Source organism: Talpa europaea (genome assembly GCF_964194135.1).
Source record: "Talpa europaea genome assembly, chromosome: 8".
NCBI classification, from domain to species: domain Eukaryota; kingdom Metazoa; phylum Chordata; class Mammalia; order Eulipotyphla; family Talpidae; genus Talpa; species Talpa europaea.
The window spans coordinates 24,182,554-24,202,355 of NC_140075.1; the positions used below are offsets into that span (position 1 = coordinate 24,182,554).

The 19,802-nt window shown below is 54.8% G+C and overlaps 1 protein-coding gene across 1 annotated transcript in view; it reads right to left on the reverse strand.

Moving 5' to 3' along the window:
• The window catches only part of CCDC33 (coiled-coil domain containing 33), a gene marked incomplete at both ends in the record, with an annotated part of 105,945 nt that overhangs the window by 38,546 nt on the left and 47,597 nt on the right, over window positions 1-19,802 (reverse strand). Inside the window, 4 exons of the mRNA XM_084240123.1 lie at window positions 11,384-11,455; window positions 12,268-12,401; window positions 12,976-13,105; window positions 19,677-19,797. Of these exons, the coding sequence (XP_084096249.1) occupies window positions 11,384-11,455; window positions 12,268-12,401; window positions 12,976-13,105; window positions 19,677-19,797 (457 nt within the window). The remainder of the gene's footprint in view (window positions 1-11,383; window positions 11,456-12,267; window positions 12,402-12,975; window positions 13,106-19,676; window positions 19,798-19,802) is intronic.

Genomic DNA, 19,802 nt, shown 5'->3' on the forward strand with positions numbered 1-19,802 from the left:
AATGATTTCTTTATGCTTTTAAAAATAAAATTTGGTGTGTAGGAATTTATTAACATGAAGTTAATACATTGACTCTTGTGTCAAGAGTCATACAAGAACAGAGGTGTCCAGACCAGTCAGCCTCATCCTCCCTTGTCAGATGGACACAGGGATAGAGAATTCACAGAGGAAGCAGCTATAGGAGGCCTGTTGGAATGGGAAAAGCACTGGGTGACCCTGAGGCTGACTCTTGCACCAAGACTCCTGGACCTGCTTAGTCAGTGGACATTAGGCCTGGCTGGTCCTCTCGACAGCTCTGGGTCAGGGAGGGCAAAATTCACTTAGAGATTCCTCCCTGAAATGTCCACTGTCTCGGTGCGGTATCTGAGTTAGATGGTTTCGGGTTTTCTGGTTGTCTGGTATTTTAGATAGGAAAAGCACCACATCTGTCTCCTGGTGGAACAGAAGTAAAAAAAAAATTGCATGGGTAGATGGCTGGATGCAGGAGAATGAGAGGAGGAACAACTAGCCGGGGCAAAGACTGATTCCCTGTTGACCAGGTGGCCCCTGGGGCTGGGGTGAGATGCTGATTCAGGACCTGTAATGACATTTCTGCTCATTTCCAGGCAGAAAGCCAATCCCAATGCCCTGGATTTCATAGACTGCCATCTAATCCAGTTAGGGGAGGAAGTAGAAGTAATGAGATCAAGGGAGAGGTCTCCAGACGTGCCCCCATCAGTTCTGGAAACAGAGACACAGGGCTGAGGGAGCCCCTCCCCTCCCCTGCCTCCGTGGCATGTACCAGGTGTGGGGTGACATTTACTGGACTCCTGGTCAGAGCTGGGCACTCACCAGGTACTTCTATGTGGGTTCTGAAATTTATTGTATAAAATCCATTTAATTTTGTCTTAAAGAAAAAGTAAAAATGAGACTGACCCTTCAGTCCAGACCAGGACCTTCACCCACAAGCCCCTCAGAGGAGGAGAGGAAAGGCAGAGCATCTGTGGATTTCAGTCTAGTCTGCTCATCCCACCAGTGACTGACCCCTGGCTGCTCTTCCTCTAGCCCTTGCCAGACTCGATGATTCTACTCTGCCCTCTCCTGGCTCTGGCCCTGGTCCCTATCTGCTCCCATAGCTTCTTCATGCCAGTGCTTCCTCTACCTGCCCCCCCATCCCTACAGGTCTCCCCCACATTTCCAATCCCATGCACCAATCAAATTTGTCAGGATCAAAGGAGATGGTGCGCGGGTGCAGTGGTGAAGGAAACTCTATGGGGGGTGGTGGGGAAGCACATGCTGTTTAAAAATGAACAATGATGTAAAAAATGAAAAAATAATTTAAAATAAATAAAAACAATAAAAATGTAAATGGCTTTAAAAAAATAAGACACTAGAAAAAGAACAATGACAAAAAAAAAAAAATTGTCAGCATCCATCCTGGCCTGGGGTTTGGAGGCAAGGTGGATGGGTGAGTTTTGTAGAAAAATCTTTAGACCTCCACAAGAATAGGCCCCCAGGGAAGGTCAGAGGCAGTTGTTTTAGTCACATGCAGTAAGGGAACCGTAGTGCTCATACGGGGCCTAAGTTATCATCCTGTCTTTAAAGCCAATCTGCCTCTCTAGCTTTAATCTACCTGTGTTTTGGAGAGGGGTGTTGGGCCCTCCTCTTGTCACTCTTCATGGGAAGGAGACTTGTCTGAGACTACAGAGAGGCCAGGCTACTGGAAGGGGTGGTCAGGGTGGGTGGGAAGGTCAAAATGGGGATGTGGAGAGTGGAGACTTGGGGACTAACTCCTCCCTATGCAAGCCCAGCCCTGCCTTGCTTTCCCCCTTTCTTCCAAGCGAAGGGAGGGCGCTGCTGGTTTGCCTCATAAGTCTGCTTATTTGCTTTTCAATCTGAAAGACTCTGTTCTGCCTGCTGAGGCAGCTTGTGCCTGACAAGTGGCCTCTCTCGGTGGCTCCGTGGCTGCAGCACGTCCTGCTTCATTAGTCCCATAATTGGAGACCGACTTTGAGAGCTCAAAGCGATGCATGGACATGCACTGGTTCAGACTTGGTGCTCAATCCACCATTTCTTTTGCTGCCAGAGCTGCCCCATACAACCCGAGTGCCATAATGGGGAAAAAGAAGACACCCCTCCCTTAAGCCTCTCAGTCCTCACTGTTGCCTGCAGGAAAGTCGGCAGAGACAGAACAGGCCAATAATATCACAGGCTCCAGGTTTTTGAGTCACATTTCCCCCCTCCCCCACCCAAGATCTTTTGACTCCCCGCTACTCACTCCATGCCCTAGATCCCTAATCATGCCAAGGCAACAGTACCCGTCTTCCCGGGCAATGAAAGGCAGGCCAGGTTGCAGCTGCTGTCCTTGGTGCTGAAAGCGCCCGCCTTCCGGGCCGCCTGTCTCTTGCCCCGCCCTGAGCCTTCGAGCGGGAGCGCACAAGCCCTTAATTCAATTAGCTGGCCCTGAACCCTCCCCAGGGAGCCTGGAGCGGAAACTGACAAATTCTGTTTAACAAAGACATTTGTCCCCCGCCCCGCTGGCTTTGGGCTCTGCCTGCCTGTATCCCGTTCATTAGGTATCTAACAAAGTGCGTCCCAAGAAATCTGCTTCCAATCGCTAGTAATTCGGGAGGCCTGATGCAATTTTCTCCCTGATAAGGGTGTCTCGCCCGCTGGCAAGCGCCATAATGAGCCCTGTGCACTCCCCGATCAGTCACTGCTTTGTCATTTCCTGTAGCCGCAGTTGTAGGTTCTTATCTCTTCAGCTGAAGGCAAGGCTCAGAGAGCTTGCTGCCTCCCCCTGCATATTGCAAACCTCATTTATGGCATCCTGCATGGTCTTGCAGCTGCAATAGGTTTGAAGGTCTGCCTATTGAGTGTCAGCCAGCCAAGAGGGGCCCAAGTGTTAATTCTCACTGGGACCATGATTCATTCTCCAGAAAATGGTGTCAGAAGGTTAATCTCAAAGCAAGTTGTAGGGGTCAGAGGAGGGGAGTCAGTGATAAGGATTTTTAAAAATTCAGGCAGGAATTTTAGTATGAAATGGAGTCCTGTCTATGGCTCAGTGGACAGGCTATAGGCTCACTCTTGTTAGCCCGGCCTTTCTGCACTTAATTTTCCCCCTTAGAGTCCCTCTATTCTAGAGACACCCTTCCAATAGGTCAGATCACATCCTGCTACTGCTAAAACACCTTATGACAGCACATATCACTTTATGACAGCATCACTTTATGACACTTTATGACAGCACATATCCTGACTCAAATGCATTCCATCTCTTCGGTCTAAATAAACCCTGCATCCCGGTATCCAGGCACCTTACAACCTAGGTCCACCTAACTCCTCATCAGTCTCGCTGTCCACAGCAGCCTCTATGTCCTGTGCACTCCAGACACTGGCATGCCACCAACTTTGCACTTGTGGTTCCTTCTGCCTGAGGCACCCTTCCCTTGTGATTGCTACACCATTCTTTGAGACAGAGCTCAGACCATGCTCTGCCCCTTCTCCTGACCTTTGCATGGTCAATGTGCCTACCTCAAATAGAACCCTTAGCAAGAGGGGTGGTGGTAATCTCTTGGGCTGGAATGTAATAAATGCTTTCATCATCAGGTTAGGAATCTAATAAATGGTAAATGAGGTCATGCATAAATAACCTTGGCTGGCTCAGAGATGCACCGGATTTGGCTAAAGGGAGGTCTAGGCCACGTTCTCTGGTTTTGAAATGGGGAGAAACCCGAGAGTAGCCCCCACTTTCTGAGAGATTTGGTCTGGATGCTTTTGCCCTATCTGTCTTCTTCTCCACCCCTTTCTTCAATCATCATTTGTGCCATGGACTCAAATGGAGAGCAGAGCAGGCCAGGGGAGGGCCCCACTCGCCAGTTTCCTTAGCTCTCTCTGTATCCTGACTCAAATGCATTCCGTCTGTGGCTGGGAGTTGCAGGCTCACATTCTCAAAGCAGACAGTCTCTGGTGGTTCGTGACACATTTGGGATGGGTGGGCATTATGGTTCTTAGTCCAGCCTTATTCACCTGGTCTGGGAATTCATAGGCCAGCAAGCAGGTTTTCACTTGGTCCATCTCCTCCACAGCCCCCAGCAAAGGGCAGAGTGCCCTGGGGGGGGGGGGGGGCTTCAGCAAGTCTGGCCTCTGGAGAGATGTCTGTCTCTTCTCTGTTTCTTCATTCCCTGAATAATTGCCATGAGACCAAATGTGGTGCTGGCGACGTTTATCTTCAGTAGTTGACACGGCCTCCTGATGTCCTTATGGATGTGACTCTGGTGGAGCGGCTGTCATGAGGGGCGAGTGCTGAGTGATGAATTAGCAGGGCTGCATCGTTCCCTCCCCCAGGAGCCCTGTCCTCATCCCTGATGAGTTCAGCATGTTTGTCAGCAACCAGGTGAACAATACCAACCACTCCCTTAACCGAGTGCAAGACACTGTGCTCAGCACTTAAATCTGCTCCCTCAATTTTCTTTTTTTTTTTAAAGATTTATTTTTATTTATTTTTTAAAAGATTTATTTATTTATTTATACAAGCACTGGGTACAGTCAGAAGCGCAGGAGAGTGAGAGAATTCACCTGAGCCAGAGTGGGGAACAGAACAGGCAGAGCGACGAAATACACTGCTGAGGGGAGCAGCGGGCGAGACAGGAGAAGTCTGACACACCAAATGGGACCCTCGCCGGGGGCCGGGGATCGAACTGGTGCTGCAGAGGTTGTGGGCAGCTTCGCAGCCCAGTGCTCAACCGCTGCGCCACCAGGGGAGGCCCTGCCCCCTCAATTTAAACTACATTCTTGATGAGAGGAATTAAAACCCTCTTTAGCATATGGACGCGAAACTGAGGGTAACTAAGATCAAGTGGAAAGTCCAGGATTCAAACCCAGATGTGAGGATACACACTTTCTAGTGTTCAGTGCAGCACTGACAATGTCCTGTGCACAGCCATAGGATGACCCAGAACTGAGGGTGGGGGTGGAGGCAGCAATATGAATATGATGGATGATAAAATCAGGGTTCAGAATGATATCAAGCCCAGACAATGGTCTGTGATGAAAAAGGTGAAGTATCACAGGGAAGAGAAACCTGCCTAAGTTCTAAGTACAGCAGCAGAGATTCTAGAAGAAGATGCATTGCCTGACAGCGGCTCCCAGGCCAGACTGGACTGCCAGGCCAACTGGACCTCCAGGGGGAGAAAGTATCCTTGGTTCATAATAAAGCAAACCCCAGACTTTGGCTGCACCCAGTTTGGAAAAAGGGGCTGATGGTCCTATTCTGCCCACCAATGCCATCTGACACCCATTTTGGCAGACGCATTAAGAGGAGAGTTGTCAAGAGGAAATAAATCAGAAGGGCGAGAAGCACAAACCCAGTGTGAGAAAGAGCAGTCAGCAGCGGAGAGTTGGTCGGCTGGAGACAGTAACACATTTGCCAGCATCAGTAGGGTGATGTGGGCGGGGGGCTGACTTCTTTGGAACTACCCTTGGGAAGGAAAAGGCAAGGCCAGAGGGAGGCAACTGGAGAGAAACAGGAGGGAGAGGTTTACAAGGGAGCTGATGGAGGCCAGAGAGGGCTTCCTGGGGGGTAATGAGCTCCCTGTCATGAGAAGTGAGCAAGTAGCATATGTGTGTTGGAGGGAGTGTCCGACTCCCTGAGGAGGGTAACCAGGGGAGTTGCGTTATAACCAGGAGATTATTACTGGGCGAGGAATGTTTGTCCCGGAGGCCCAGAACATGATGGGAGGGAGCTGGGCTCTATGAAAAGCAGGCAGGAACCTCTAATGGTGGATGGTGAGCCTTGCCCCAAGCCTGGGCACTGTGACCTAGGGCCCGGCTTCCCCTGGAAAAGCACAGGCCTGTGCACGGCAGGCCCTCTCATCACTGCCACCACTTCCTTTGGTGGAACTGGGCCTAGAATTGAGCAGGTGAGGGCAAGGCACCTGTGTGTTGGGGAGGGACAGGCTTACTCCTCTGTGTCCTGCCCCTAACCTGAGAGAGTCAGAGGACAGAGGGCTGTGGGCTTTGGGGTGGGAGGGGAGACAGCTAGGGGTGGTGTGAGGTGGCGGGAGGGGAAAGGGTCTCTTTCTCTGGATCCTTCGTTGTCTTTGTGGTAGTGTTTTCAGATCTGGAGTCTTGGGGGCTGGAACCTTCCAGAGGACAGAACCAGCAGAGGAAGCTGCTGTGCCATCCTGGACACTGGGTCTCACGGCCAGTTTTGTTTGGTGAGAAAACAAAATGGAGGCAGATTTGTGTTGGGGCTTCTCTGAGGACCAGTCCAGGGCTGTTATGTGTGGCTTTCAAAGAAATCCATAAAATTCATCAAAAACCGGTATGATTCTGCCTGTCTCCTGCCCTCCCCTCTGGATTTGCTGAAGAGCTACTTGTCCCCACTCTGGGCTGGTCTTCAGAGAGCTTTGTGACTGGTTTGACTAAAGACACCAGGGCAACCCTTGGCGTATCATGGAAGACCTACCTGGCCCTTCCCAGGAGGGAGGGAGGGGCAGGGAGGGGGAGGGCCACAGGGGATAGCAGGAGCTGGTCCTTCCCTTGGTGGGTGGCATCAGGGGCCATCTCCTCTCTCCAAATGTACCCTATCTGTCCTCCTGCCCACCAATGGATATCAAGTCCTCTTGGTCTCTGCCAGACCTGTGGGCTGAGGATCAGATAGCCGCCCACCTGAGGCGCCCTAAGACTGCCCCGTGCTTCCTGGTGCCCTGCCAGGGCAAGACTGGGTCCCAAATCTCAGCCTTAATAGGAGACACGTTGTTGAACCCAGATGACTGCATGACATGTCCCAGCTAATAGAAGACACCTTTCCAGGCCAAGAAGGCAGGGGCGGGCACTAGGAGCACACACTGTGTACATGCCGGGCTCCGATCCACTTGGGTCAGCCCAGGAACTGGCCGCTTGTAGGCCTCACTTCAAAGAGGCTGCCTGCAAGCTGGAGGGCACCCAGATGCTGTGAGATCACGAAGCCAGTTCATTAGAAGAGGCAGTCTGCTTAGCCTGAAGAGCCTGGACTCCCAGGGGGACCAGATCGCACTTTTCAAAGCGATGAGCCAAGATCAGACGGGGCATGGAGGACACCAAAGGTTTACTCGTGTATGTCTGTGTGGAGCAGCCACAGGCTCACGGATTCTCAGCACTGAATGGACGCTAAGACCCATCCCCACCGATGAGCAGTCCCGGAAGTTTCTGTACATATGAGATGCGTGTGCTTTAGTTTTGGGGTGTTCATGTGTAATGATGTGTGTCATCCACTCACACAACTCTGGCTGAAGGCAGACCACTTGGAGCCACAGATGCCCAAAGAGGAGGCCCACAAAGGGGGAGAACCAGCACTAGCAGAACCGGCTTCAAGCACAATGTCCCAAACCTGGAGGCCACGCCTCTTACCGTTCACTGAGCTCTTGGGCTCTGTTGGCTGGTCCGTGTGACTGGCCCATGGCCTTGAGTGACTGATGATGTGCCAGTATCATAACTAGCTCCTAACACCAGCACAGGAGGCCTGCTGGCATTGCAGTGTCGCTTGAGGGCAGTGCCAGGAGCCAGGGCAGACGAAGGGCTCGGGAGTTCTGGCTCAAGGTGAGGTGAGCATTTCTGTTAGTTGAAGTCACTGCGCCACAGACCAGGCTGATTCTGGAGGGAGTGAGCTCCCCATCACGGCAGAGCAGGACGAGAGGCCGGGACGAGCAGCTGTGTGCACGTGATCAAGGAGATGCCTGTCCAGGGCGGGCTGGGGACACTCGGTGGTCTCCGCCTATCTGGAAACCCCACAGGGTCTTGTTCCTGGAGCTCCGAGAATGGGGGAAGTGGAAGCCGAGAGTCGGGGGAGCATGATCACAATGTCAATTCACCAGACTGGCCTGTGCCCAAAGCTCCCGCGCATGGAAGCTCACAGGAAGGAGGCTGTCCTCAAACAGGCAGTGCCCAAGCAGAACATGCAGATTCCCTTCTCCAGAAGCATTTCCTCTGGGCGGCATGTCTGGCCCCAGGCAGAGTTGCCCTGTGATGGGGCTGTTGACCATGTGGTCACCAAGGTCCCTGCAGCTGGAGGGTCACAGGACTCAGGTCTCTGGGCTTCAGGCAGTGGCTCCTGGGGCTTTGAGCAGAGTTTGATTTGAATGGTGGAAGAATCCATGGTTTTGGTCCCACGGGGCAGGATGTACAGGTGAAGGCCAGGAACCTTCCACCAGGAATTGTCAGACACCTTAGGAGGAACATAAGAGGGAAGGAGCCGGGTCCCTGGTGGGGCAGCTGGGCGTACAGCCTTCCTCAGGGAGCACATCCAGCCTGAATCATCCGTCCAAGCGCACCCGAGCACACCACTCTTCTCAGGAGCTGATATCTGCTCGCGACCTGATTTATTCATTGTCTGGTCCACACTCACTATTCTCTGGGAATGCATCTTTCTTTCTTCCTTTCTTTTTTTGAAGATTTATTTATCTATGCATACAAAAACTGGGGCACAGGCATGGGGTGCATGGGGTGAGAGGATTCACCAGAGACAGAGTGGGGAGCAGAACAGGGAGACTGACTGAAAGACACTGCTGAGGGGAGCAGCGGGCGACACAGGAGCGGTCTGCTGCACCATGTGGGTCACCTCCCTGGCCAGGGATCGAACTCATGCCTCAGTAGCTTCAGATAGCTTCACAGTGCTGACACTTAACCCCTTGTTCCACACCAAGGAGGCCCCCTCAAGAATGCAACTTTGATGAAGACAGAGCCTTTTCCTTATTCTCTTCAGTGTGGGACTCCTAAACCATACCTGCTACACAGCAGTCTCAGCAAATGTTCGCTGTTGCAGGGAAGACAATGGTGGCAAGACAGTGAAAGGGACATGAGAGGAGGAGCAGGGGATGGCCGCTGTAGGTAGCTGCAGTGCCATCTGAGCTGCCCCTCCCTTCTCGACATGAGCCACCCCTAGGGAGATGCTAGCGGAGAGCCCTTTGCAAGCCTGTGGAGGGGGAATTCAAAGCGAATGGCTTCATGGCTGGCAGCCCTCCCTCTCATCACAACGCACGAGGGCGGCCCCAGTTCTAGCCCTCATCAAATGTACGTGGAGTCAAGGAACAAATGGGTGGGCATGATGGCTGCAAGAATCTTACCCGGCTTGCTCACACGGGCACTGGACCATCAGGCCCCCAAGTTGGACGGCAAGACTAGAAGCAAAGTGAGTCACTGATCGGTCAATTCTCAGGTAGTTTCACCAAGAAACAGCGCAGCCACAAAGAGCTGCAGCCTCCGCGCGTGCCAATTGGAGTGTGAAAGCGTCTGAGTGTCAGTCTGCATGTGTGCGCTTGATTATGTGCATTCAATGTGTGCCCTTCCGAGGGCGTGTGTGTGCACACACGTGCATGTCTGTGCACACGTACCCCACCCTCCATGTGTGGGAATTCAAATGCAATTGTGCGAGGCAGTGTGTTTGTGCAGAACTGTGCATGAGTCCTTGGCTGCAGAATATGAATTTGCTCTGGTACTATTTTCCTGGTACACGCCCAATCTTGATCCCCTTTCTTCTCGGAAATCCATTACTGAAAGGTTTTTTTTACCCGCCTCCAGGGGGAGGGGTTGGGGGGAAGGGGAAGCTAAAATCACAAGGCCCAGATCAAAACACTCAGCAGCTAAATGAATTCGGCAGCGTTTTCCCGCATGACTTGGAGGGATAATTTAGTGAGGCCGCCAGCTGGAAGGAAAGGGATTAATTCTGCACTTAGCACAGCTCCAGTGAATAATTCATCACTGAGACCTTTGTGCCCAGCCCCTGGGCAAATGCGGAGAGTCCTGCCCACCTGTCTGTTGCCTGCCTGGGTCCTCCGCGCCTTGGCCAGCGGCTCCTGGCACTCCTTGCAGTCCTCAGGACCCACGCCCCCAGTCAGGGTCAGGAGGCAGGGCGAGGTGAGGGCCACTGCCAAGCTGTGCCCACTGGCAGACTCCAAACCCCAAGAAAAGGCCCTGGAGAGTTGAATTCCAATCCGTGATATTTGTGACATTTTCCTCTGCTTCCCCTTTCTTGGGATCTTGTGCTACTCCTGTGTCGTCCCTTCTCAGTACCTTCCTTGGTCTACAGCTAGTTTGGTGATGCCAGGGGTGGTGCATCTGCTCTCCCCCAGGAATTATACAGAAGACTCTTTAGCAGGCAGTGCTGATCACTCCACAGCCGGGAGGGCTAATGGAGGTTTTCGGTACCCCCCGAGGCCTTGAAGCGGGGGAAGGTTTCTAGGCTGGTACCTTCCCAGACGTATCCCTTATCCCCTACACCATGGACTTCCTCGTACTCTTCACAGACAAGGTCGCAGGGCCGAGTATTCCTCCAGACTTGCTGGCTAATTTTTCCTGGCATGGGAAGGTGGCAGGAAGGGCTGACCCTGACATCAGGCCCTGCAGGCATCTCCTGGGTTCACGGCCCCAAACTGCCCACATCCCCCTTCATGCCTTTTCATCACCAGAGGAAGGAAAAAGGAAAAATTCCAGCAGGTGCCTGCCTGCCAGGCGCCCTGGAGCTAACGCCTAGGATGCAGACTGGACTCAGAGCCCAGATGTAGAGGAAGCGATTTTCCATCAGGCAGAGCTTGGCCCCTGGTATTTTTCCACTTGAACCAACCCAGTGTGCTAAGAAGGATCCCAAAAATGGGCCCCCGAGATTCCACATGGGAATTCCTGCAACCCCCACCTGTGACAACTGTCACGCCTGTGCTTGTGTGAAATTGCCCCACAGAGTGAGCCTGACCCAATCACATGGGCCCTGTCCAAGCAGAGTCTGCGCCGGCTGCCAGCAGAGGAGGAAGTCAAAGAGGGTGAATGTGAGGGTATCCACATCTCGCTGGCTTGGAGATGGAGGAGGCCACGTGAGAAGGGACATGGTGGCTTTCAGGAGCCACGGCTGACAGTCAGCAAGGCAGCGGGGACCTCCTTCCCCCAACTTCAGGGACCTAGATCCTCACAGCAACCTCAATGAGCCAGAAGCACCCCCTTCCTTAGGGCCTCCAGAAAGGCACACCACCCCGTCAACGTTTTGCTTTCAGCCGTGCTGTCGGCTCGCCTGCTTGTAGAAGGGTGAGCTCATACTTGCATGCAGTCTTTAAGCAGCTAAGTGTGTTGTGCAACAACAGAAACTGACAACCTGCTTCGCCCCTGGACCCTCATTCCAGTGCGCCAGGCTCAGCTTGGGGTGGGCTAGAGGCTGATTCCCAGGTGCGGGGCTCTGCCTCGCCCTCCTCTGCCACGGCATTCCCCCTGGTTGTCCGGAGCTTCAGTCCCACTGAGACATCCCCACCCAACGCAGCTGCCCTCTCCGGCCCCCTGTCTTGAGCGAGGTCAGCAGTGGTAGGAGGTGGAAGCCCACTGGGGCCTGCGGGGGCCGGCACGGGGCTGCAAAGTGCTGGCCCTCCCCTGACCGTAGCCTCACCTCGGAGGAAAGCAGCTGGAAGGAGAGATCCACCGTGGGGGCCTTGCCGTCTATGGTCTTCAGTTTGGTGTCCTGGGGGGGAGAAAGGAGACATTAGGCCACTGGGCAGCTTCTGCCTCTGCTCTGCCTCCTTGCCCTGCCTACTGGGGGCTGTGCCCGGGGAGTTGGGGACAGAGGGGGAGAGGCGGAGTAGCCTCTACCCCCACCGCCTCCACCTCTCCCCCCCAACTGCCTCCCTGACCAGCACCTCCAGACTAGCGTCCAGGCGCAGGCGCGTTTGTGGAGGTCTGTTCTGTCAGGATGGCTGCACATATTTTAGGGCAAAGGGTGGCATAGAAATAGACAAAAATGACAAGGCAGGCATTAATTCCGAACCTGTTGTTCCATGGGCTTTACAGGTATTTCCTCACAAAAACTCATAGCCGCTCTGAGAGAAAGGTCTGGTCAGGACATTCCCATTTCACACACAAGGAAGCAGAGGCACCGAGACCTTCGTTTTCCCGAGGTCGTGCAAGTTCAGTGGTGGAGCCACAATTTGGACCTTAACTCATCAACAGGGATTGTACCCGACACGTTGCTCCTGACTGAGAGCCCTCAGCCTCGGAGAGGTAAAGTAACTTGCCTTGGGGTCCACAGTGAGGACCAGGGCACCAGGGGGAGTCAAGCCCAGATTTGCATGGTGAAAGGCTGGCGCTCTTGTCACTACGGCCTCCGCAAGGCCTCCCTGGAAGTTGCTCAACGGCACTTTCATCACAGCCCCTGGGCGAGACTGTTTCATGCTCAGGGGGCTCCTCACAGCTGGCGGTGGGGTGGGGGGCGCTGGTGCTTGCTCCTGGGGAAGCCTGTGTTGGTGGGGTGGGGGCTGGGCGGTGGAGGGGACTCACAGTGATGGGGAGTCGCTCCACGTGCAGCCCCTTCAGGCCTTCCCCGGCCATCATCTTGCGGTACAGACGGCTCCTTAGTGGCAACACGGAGATGCCCAGGGGTTTGCCAAGGGTCCAAGGCTCACTGCCTCTCACTGCAGGGAAGGACCAGCTGGGGCTCCCGTCAAAGCCCTCAGGCTGGACCTCTCCCACCCCAGCCTCCAGGTCCCCTTGGGGGCCAATGATGTCCTACCCCTGGTTCCCCCTCTGCCACCACCCACCTGTTTGCTGCCTCCTGACCGTCCCCTGAACCAGTAACCCCTTGGCTGCTCTTCAGAGTGTCCCGAGTTCAAGGCCAGTTCTAGACATAGTCTGTGTCGCTGGGTGTTGAAATGGATCTCCCTTGTCTCTGCCATTTCGGGGCTTCAATCTCACAGTGCGGAACTAAGACTGGCCCGCCCCCAGCCCCCAGGCTTGTCCTCTCCTCCCACCTCACTCATGAAGGTGCATGGGGTGGGGTCCTGGAGCAATAAAAAGGCACAGCTCTGGGGTGGGAAAAGGACCCAGGGGCGCAGGCCCAGCCCCTGCCCACTGTCTGCACACCCCAGGAGGCCACCTGAGCTTGGGGTCCCCTAGTCCACCCTGGCAGGAGGCAGTGACGGGGGGGCCTGAACACCCTGCTACAGGCGCCCTGATCCGCGGCTGCCCGGGCGTGCAGGGGGCGCGTACGTGAAGGGGAGGAGTAGTACTCCAGCACCACGGCTGTGTCTTCTGAGAAGCTGGTGGCTCCGTCCCGGCCTTGGAAGAGGAAGGACTGATTCCACAGGGGCAGCTCCGGGGGCCCGCCTGGCTTGGCCAGCTGAAGAGAGAAGGTGGGAGCAGGTGGTGGGGCCACCGCTTTCCCCAAATCAAGGGACGTCTGGCTGTTTGGTTGTGTGTATGCTTACACGTGTCACAAATGTTTGTCCCAATTATAGCAGCAGCACACGCTCAACGGATGCATTTTGGAAAAAACAGAAAAGTCAAAAGATTGAAAAAAAAACTTACACTAACGACAACTGTTCAGAAGACTGCGTGTTTATGTTTTCTCCCTGCGCCTGCTTTGCATGGCGTTGTCAGCCTGACTTGCTGCCTTCCTCATTACCACGAAAACCTGGAGTTAAAAGCGCCCCCGCGGGCCCTGACTGCAGCAGGCTGGAGAGTCTTCCGTGCCCCAGCGCCCTGGCTTCCCCCACAGGCCTGCACTCAGAGCCCCTTGCACATCTCTGAATCCACATTCTCTCGCCAGGCCTGACACCCAAATGCAAACGCTGAGCTAAAGGATGCATATTTTTAAGCACTGGATCTGCCATGGGTAAACTATTCCCCTAAGGTGCGGCACCAGAGTTCACTGCCATGGCCGGTGGCACCACAGACAAATTAGATGCGACCTCTACCCTCATCACCAGCCCTTCTCTGCCCACTTCGGTTCCTCAGCCCCTCAGATGCCATGGCAGGTCCTCAGATTCTGAGCATGGTGCGTGCAGAGGGCAGGCCGCCAGGCCTGTGGGGATGTGAAGGCAGACTGGGTCAGCAGCGGGGCACAGGTGTGGGTAATATTTAAACAACAAAATGAGACAAGATTAACTACAGCCTCCAACTATGGGGTTATAGGCAACATTTCCATGGGTGCTAGGAAAAGCCATCTTAAGAAAGATGATGCAGAAGAAGGCTCCACAGGAAGACTTGAAAGTGAAGGGAGGGAAGGTCTTCCAGGTGGCAAAACAGCCCAAGCAGAGTGTGGAGGTGGCACCAAGCACAAGCGGGGAGGATGCCTGTATGGGGACGGTTCCAGGTGGAGGAGGCCCAGCATCTGCAAAGGCCAAAGGCAGGGCACGGGGAATGGGGGGGCCACCCAACAAGGTCCCAACCCAGAGAGGTCGGGGGTTATAGGCCAGACTTTCCAAGTGGCTGCCTGGCCTCTGCCCCCAGGGAGGCTGTCAGCAACAGTGGCAGCCGCTCTGCTCCTGCTTCGGCCTCCTGTTCCCCTGCGGGCATTAGTCACTGCTTGAAAAGGTCAGCACAAATGCACCACCAGCTCCACGAGTTATTGATGCGGGAAGGGGGAATATCAGAGAGGGGCCACTCCCACCGCAGGGGCAGGCCCTGATGCCTGTCACATTAATGTGCTGCTCTGCGTCTCCCAGGCCCAGTCTGAGGCTCAGCTGTGTTTGCTCTTTACTTTAGGAGGTGGGTGACAGTAACTTTGGGGACAGGGGCTCTCGAACACAGAAGCAGTGACTGGGGTGGTGGGAGTGTTCCTGAGTACAGGCTCTGGGGACCCCTGGGGACAGCCATGGGGCCACCAAGCCAAAGAAGCTGCCTTCAGGTTCTGTGGGCCTGGGAGCAGTCTTATGATGGCTGCCCAAACCCTGCCCACCCCTGAGCCTCCCCACTCTCCTGGGTTCCAGAGGGGAGCCACATGGCCTAGGCCATCTACCAGGCACTGAGGGGCTCCAGAAGGACCTGTTTCCCAGTCACCCGCTGCCCCAGCCCTTGCTCCCACCTGAGATTATTTAAGATTTATTTTATTTATTTGTGCATGTGAGAACGGGGTCTAGTCCAGAGATGCGGGGGGTGAGAGGATTCACCAGAGACAGAGTGGGGAACAGAACAGGCAGACTGACCAAAATACACTGCTGAGGGGAGCAGCGGGTGCGGCAGAAGAAGTCTGCTGCACCATGTGGGTAGCTCCCTGGCTGGGGATCGAACTCGTACTGCAGTGGCTGCCAATAGCTTGATAGTGCTGAGACTTCACCCTTGTGCCACCAGGGAGGCCCAGAAAAGGGCTATGTAATGGCTGCCAGCTGGCCTCTCTAGGGCCTATTAATGGTCTACATGGAATCTACAAAGCAAGAAATGCCCACTAAGGGCAGTTCCTTGCCTGAATGGTTTCCCAGGACGAGTGCCCCAGGAAAGATGCCTTCAGATCTAGAACTGGGCAGGACAAAGGGTGTAAGGAGTCAAGTTAAATGACCTGCAGTCTGATGTCAGGCCCTGGTGCAGGTGCTGTAGGTGCGTGTTTGGGGGAGTGGGGCTGTGAGTGGAGGGGCCCGGGGGTGGCCACTGCCTAAAGATGCTAATGGGAAAGGCTGTGGCTGGCTGTGTAATCGGGAACTGTGATAAACCCTCAGCTGTGATCTTCAGCAAGGCCATTAACTCCCCCTACCACTGAGGCGGACCTTCCTTCTCTGGGGACAGAGCTCTCATTCCTCTGGCCCATGGCCCCCCATAGCCCCCCACGGCCCCTCCTCCCATTTCCCCTGGCCCATGGCCCCTCACGGCCCCTCTTCCCATTTCCTCTGGCCCATGGCCTCCCACAGCCCCTTCTCCCATCCAGGCACAGTGGCGCCATCCTGGAAGGGCAGCTGCAAGCAGCGGGTGCTGGCGCAGGGCGGCAAGGCTCTAGGGCCCCTGGCTCTGCCTTAACCTCGCTCTGTGACCTGTGGCAAATCCCTTCCACTCTCTGGAAACTTGCTTGTCATTGTCCAGGGGGAACACGCCTAATGCCCCGAGCCTTGTGAGGCAGTTGTGAGGGTTGAAAGAGATCGTGGATATTTTGCTGTGAAGGTGCAAGTTTAATTCAATTGAACTCAACAAATGTTGATGAGGGTGCGGGGGTGGGGGTGGGGCTTTCTATGCCAGGTGTTTCTGGGATGCTGCCGGGCATCAAGGGGATCTAGAGTCTGATCCTGTCTGTTCTGGAGCTCGTAGTTTCCCAAGGGGATAGAGCATGCACGCACTTGTGAACACACACACACACACACATACACACACACACACACACACACACACACGATGATACATGAGAGGCTTTAGCAAGTTGTGGGGTGTGGGAACTAGGATGTCTTAAGAGAAATCTGTGACTTCTGACACGTTGAAGGGAGTATCAGAGGGGTGACAAAGTAGGTAAGCAGGGACAAGGCCACTCAGCTGACAGCACAGCAGAGGCAAAGGCTGGGAGCTGCGAGGACGGCCAGTCACCCAGGGGGCCGGGGAATGCCGGAGTCAGGAGGCTGGGGGGAACAAGGCCTGTGCACCTGCTGACCCTGAGGGTTTTGTCCTGTTGGTGACAGGGACACGGGATCCCCAGGAAGGGCCCAGCCCCGGGAGGGTTGTGTGACTGCTTCTCAGAGGATGGACGGGAGGGGCCAAGGTCAGGCAGGAGAAGGTGAGGCCAGCACTCGGGCGGGTCTGCAGGTAAGAAAGGGCCCCACGAGAACTTGTGGACAGGCTGGCTCTGGGGGCTGAGCCCCAAGATGGCCCTGGGCACACAGCTTTTCCACCATTGCCGTGTCACTGGCCAGGCGCTCTGCCTCTGCTCTGTGGGTGCTGGGCCACAGAAGCAGCCTGAGACAATGGCTGCCCTCAGGGGTTCAGGGAAGGATAACCCTAAGCCCTGTCCTATGTTAGGTCCCCCAGGCTGAGTTGGGTCAAGCCCCACTGTCCACGGACCCCTCAACTCATTCGAGCTCAGATTTTGCCATCATCACCAGTTCCAGGAGGGGTACCCCCCCAACCATTCCTCTCCCTTCCTCATAGACAGAGAAGCCCACCCGCCTGCCTTAGCGACCCCACAGGGAGTGGCACCTGCCTCCTCGGTGACTGGCAAGAGAAATGCAGGAGACCCAACGAGATGAAAGGAGAGGGCTGCGGGAGGCTGCCAGCGAGGGCTCCAGCTCCTCCTGAAAACCAGGAGGCCCCTCTTGCCCTGGTCTTTGTCATGCGTGGGTCAGGTGCCCAGGACCTGGATCTGGCCTGAATTAGCTGCTCCCGTGAGCTGTTGGCCAGGTAAAGGTGGCAATTCAGAGATGCTGGAAAATCCTGAGTCTTGATGATGCCGGGGCAGCGCACCTACCAATCCTGGTAGCACCCAGCCGCGGGACAAAGTGGGATGTGTGACCACAAATATCTTTAGAGTTTAAGTTGATATGAGTTGGGATTCTTTTTTTTTTTTTTAAGATTTATTTATTTATTTATTTATTTATTTATACAAGCACTGGGTACAGTCAGAAGCGCGGGAGGGTGAGAGAATTCACCAGAGCCAGAGCGGGGAGCAGAGCAGGCAGAAGGACCGAAGTACACTGCTGAGGGGAGCAGCGGGCGGCAGGAGAGGTCTGCGCGCCATGTGGGACCCTCGCCTGCGGCCGGGGATCGAACCCGCGCTGCAGAGGCTGCAGGCAGCTTCACAGACCAGTGCTCAACCGCTGCGTCACCAAGGGAGGCCCTGAGTGTCACTCGGGCAATGGCATGGTGGACCCCAGAGGGGGCATTTGGCAGCAGGGGAGGGCAGCTCTGAAAAGGGTGGACCTTGGGCTTGGACACTTCGCACAGGTTACCCTTTACGTTCTCCTCACAGCCCAGTGAGGCTGGGACTGGAGAAGCCAGCCTGCCAGAGGTCACACAGCCAGTAAGTCACAGAGCAGAGCCCAAACTCAGTGTGCTGGCAATGCTTTGGCCTGCTGAGCAGTTGGTGAGCGATCACTGCACCTCAAGATATTCAAGAGGGGCCCTAGACATGACGTAATCCAACCATCACCCCCTCAACTGCAGAGATTCGGGGGCTGGAGCTCAGAGAGGAGAAGGGCAAAGGATCTGTGTGAGCTCTGAGCTGAGAGCTGCAAATGGGTCTCCTTCCAAGTAGGACGCCACCTCATGCCCCTCTTTGTACCACCTCAGCCTGCCCCTGTCCTCCCACTGCTGGTTCCTGGGCACCTCTGTGCCAGCTGCCAGTGAGTTCTCAACCTGGCCCAGCTGCCATAGTGCTGAGAGACCTTAGACAAGTGTCCTGCCATCGTGGTACCTCTGGCCTAGAGCCCCACCCATGTAAGAGGCACTGGGGGCAAGGCTGTGCAGTGAGGCTCCCCCTCACCCCCAGACTGGTTAGGCAGCACAGGCAGCCAGACAGGGCTCGGGGGAGGGGGCCAGTTATTAAAACAGGCAGCGCCTCCTGCCCCTTGGGACTTGCTGCTGATTGGTTCATAATTTTCTGGGCAAATGCAGGGCCATGTATGAGATGACTCTGGGGAAATCAGGCCGAGGATTGGTTTGGGTTTGAAGCCTCTGTCCCCAGGGTCCTCCTTTGTCCCACCCTCCCCTCCACCATTACTCTTGCTCGTGTCTGGGCCTTCTTCAAATGTCTGTGCCTTTGAATGAAGACTGAGACTCCGAAGGGGTCTATTTCTGTCTTGCCAGACATGAGTGCTGGTGGGCAGGCAACAGGAAGGACACACAGACATCCCTGTCCTCTTCAAGGCCTCCAGGAATGTTGGGACCATCATGTGGGGCAAGCTACCACTGAGGTGCAGACTGCGGGAAGGGGGCACCAAAGCCATCCCCTGCACCCAGCCAGATCCCCTGCCCCACAGCCCCAAACACACACTCTCCTCCCCACCCCCACACCTGCGCATTTATTGTTCCAGTCACCCTGCACCAACACTCCCCTAGGGAGAACGCCCCTAGCGCGCCCCTAGAGCACCATCTGTATCAAACCGGACTTCACATCCCTCCTGCCTCTGATTACAAAAAAGATTTTTGGTAAAATATACACAACATGCATTTTACCACGTTAACCAATATAAATTGCAATTCAGTGGCATTAAATACATTCACAGGGCCTCCCCTGGTGGCGCAGGCTGTTGAGCACCGTGCTGTGAAGCTGTCCACAGCCTCTGCAGCACCGGTTCGTGATCCCTGCCGGCCTCGGAACAACCCACATGGCGAGCAGACCTCTCCTATCTCACCCGCTGCTCCCCTCAGCAGTGTACTTCGTCAGTCTGCCTGTTCTGTTCCCCGCTCTGTCTCTGGTGAATCCTCTCACCCTCCCACGCATCTGGCCTGTACCCTGGTTCTTGTATAAAATAAATAAATAAATCTTAATAAATAAATAAATAAATATATAAATACGTTCACCGCGCTATAGAACCTTCACCACCATTTAATTCCAGAGCTTTCTCATCACCCCAGAAACTGAGTACTTGTTGAATAATAACGCCCCATCCTGCCATCCTCCCAGCCCCTGTTCCAGAGCCACTATTTGCCTTTCTGTCTCTGAATTTGCCTCTTCTGGGCACTGCACGTAAGTGGAATCACACCAGAGCAGCCTTTCCTGCCTTCTCTGGTCTTCAGGGCTCTACATTCCCTCCCAGTTTGTCACTGCAGCATATACAGTTTCTTGTTGTTGATGCTTAACGTTGTTATATGACAACTCCCATCTCCACTGACCAGGCGTCCCTGAGGGCGGCTCATCTACAGCAGAGAGCAGGGTCCTGGGTGCACACCCGGACCCAGAAACTTACTCAGCAGCCACATGAACAGCTGAGTGGGTGAGTGGCTGACGGAAGAGTTACTGGGGTGAGGAACCATCAAGCGGGCACGGGGAGGAGCCGTACCTGAGGGTACCCGGTGCTGCTGACCCGAGGCACATCAAAGCTCATCGCTGATGGGAGAGGGAAGTAGAGGGGTGTGATGGGCAGCCCCAAGGAGGCTGGGTCCTGCTTAATCTGACTGACCCTGGG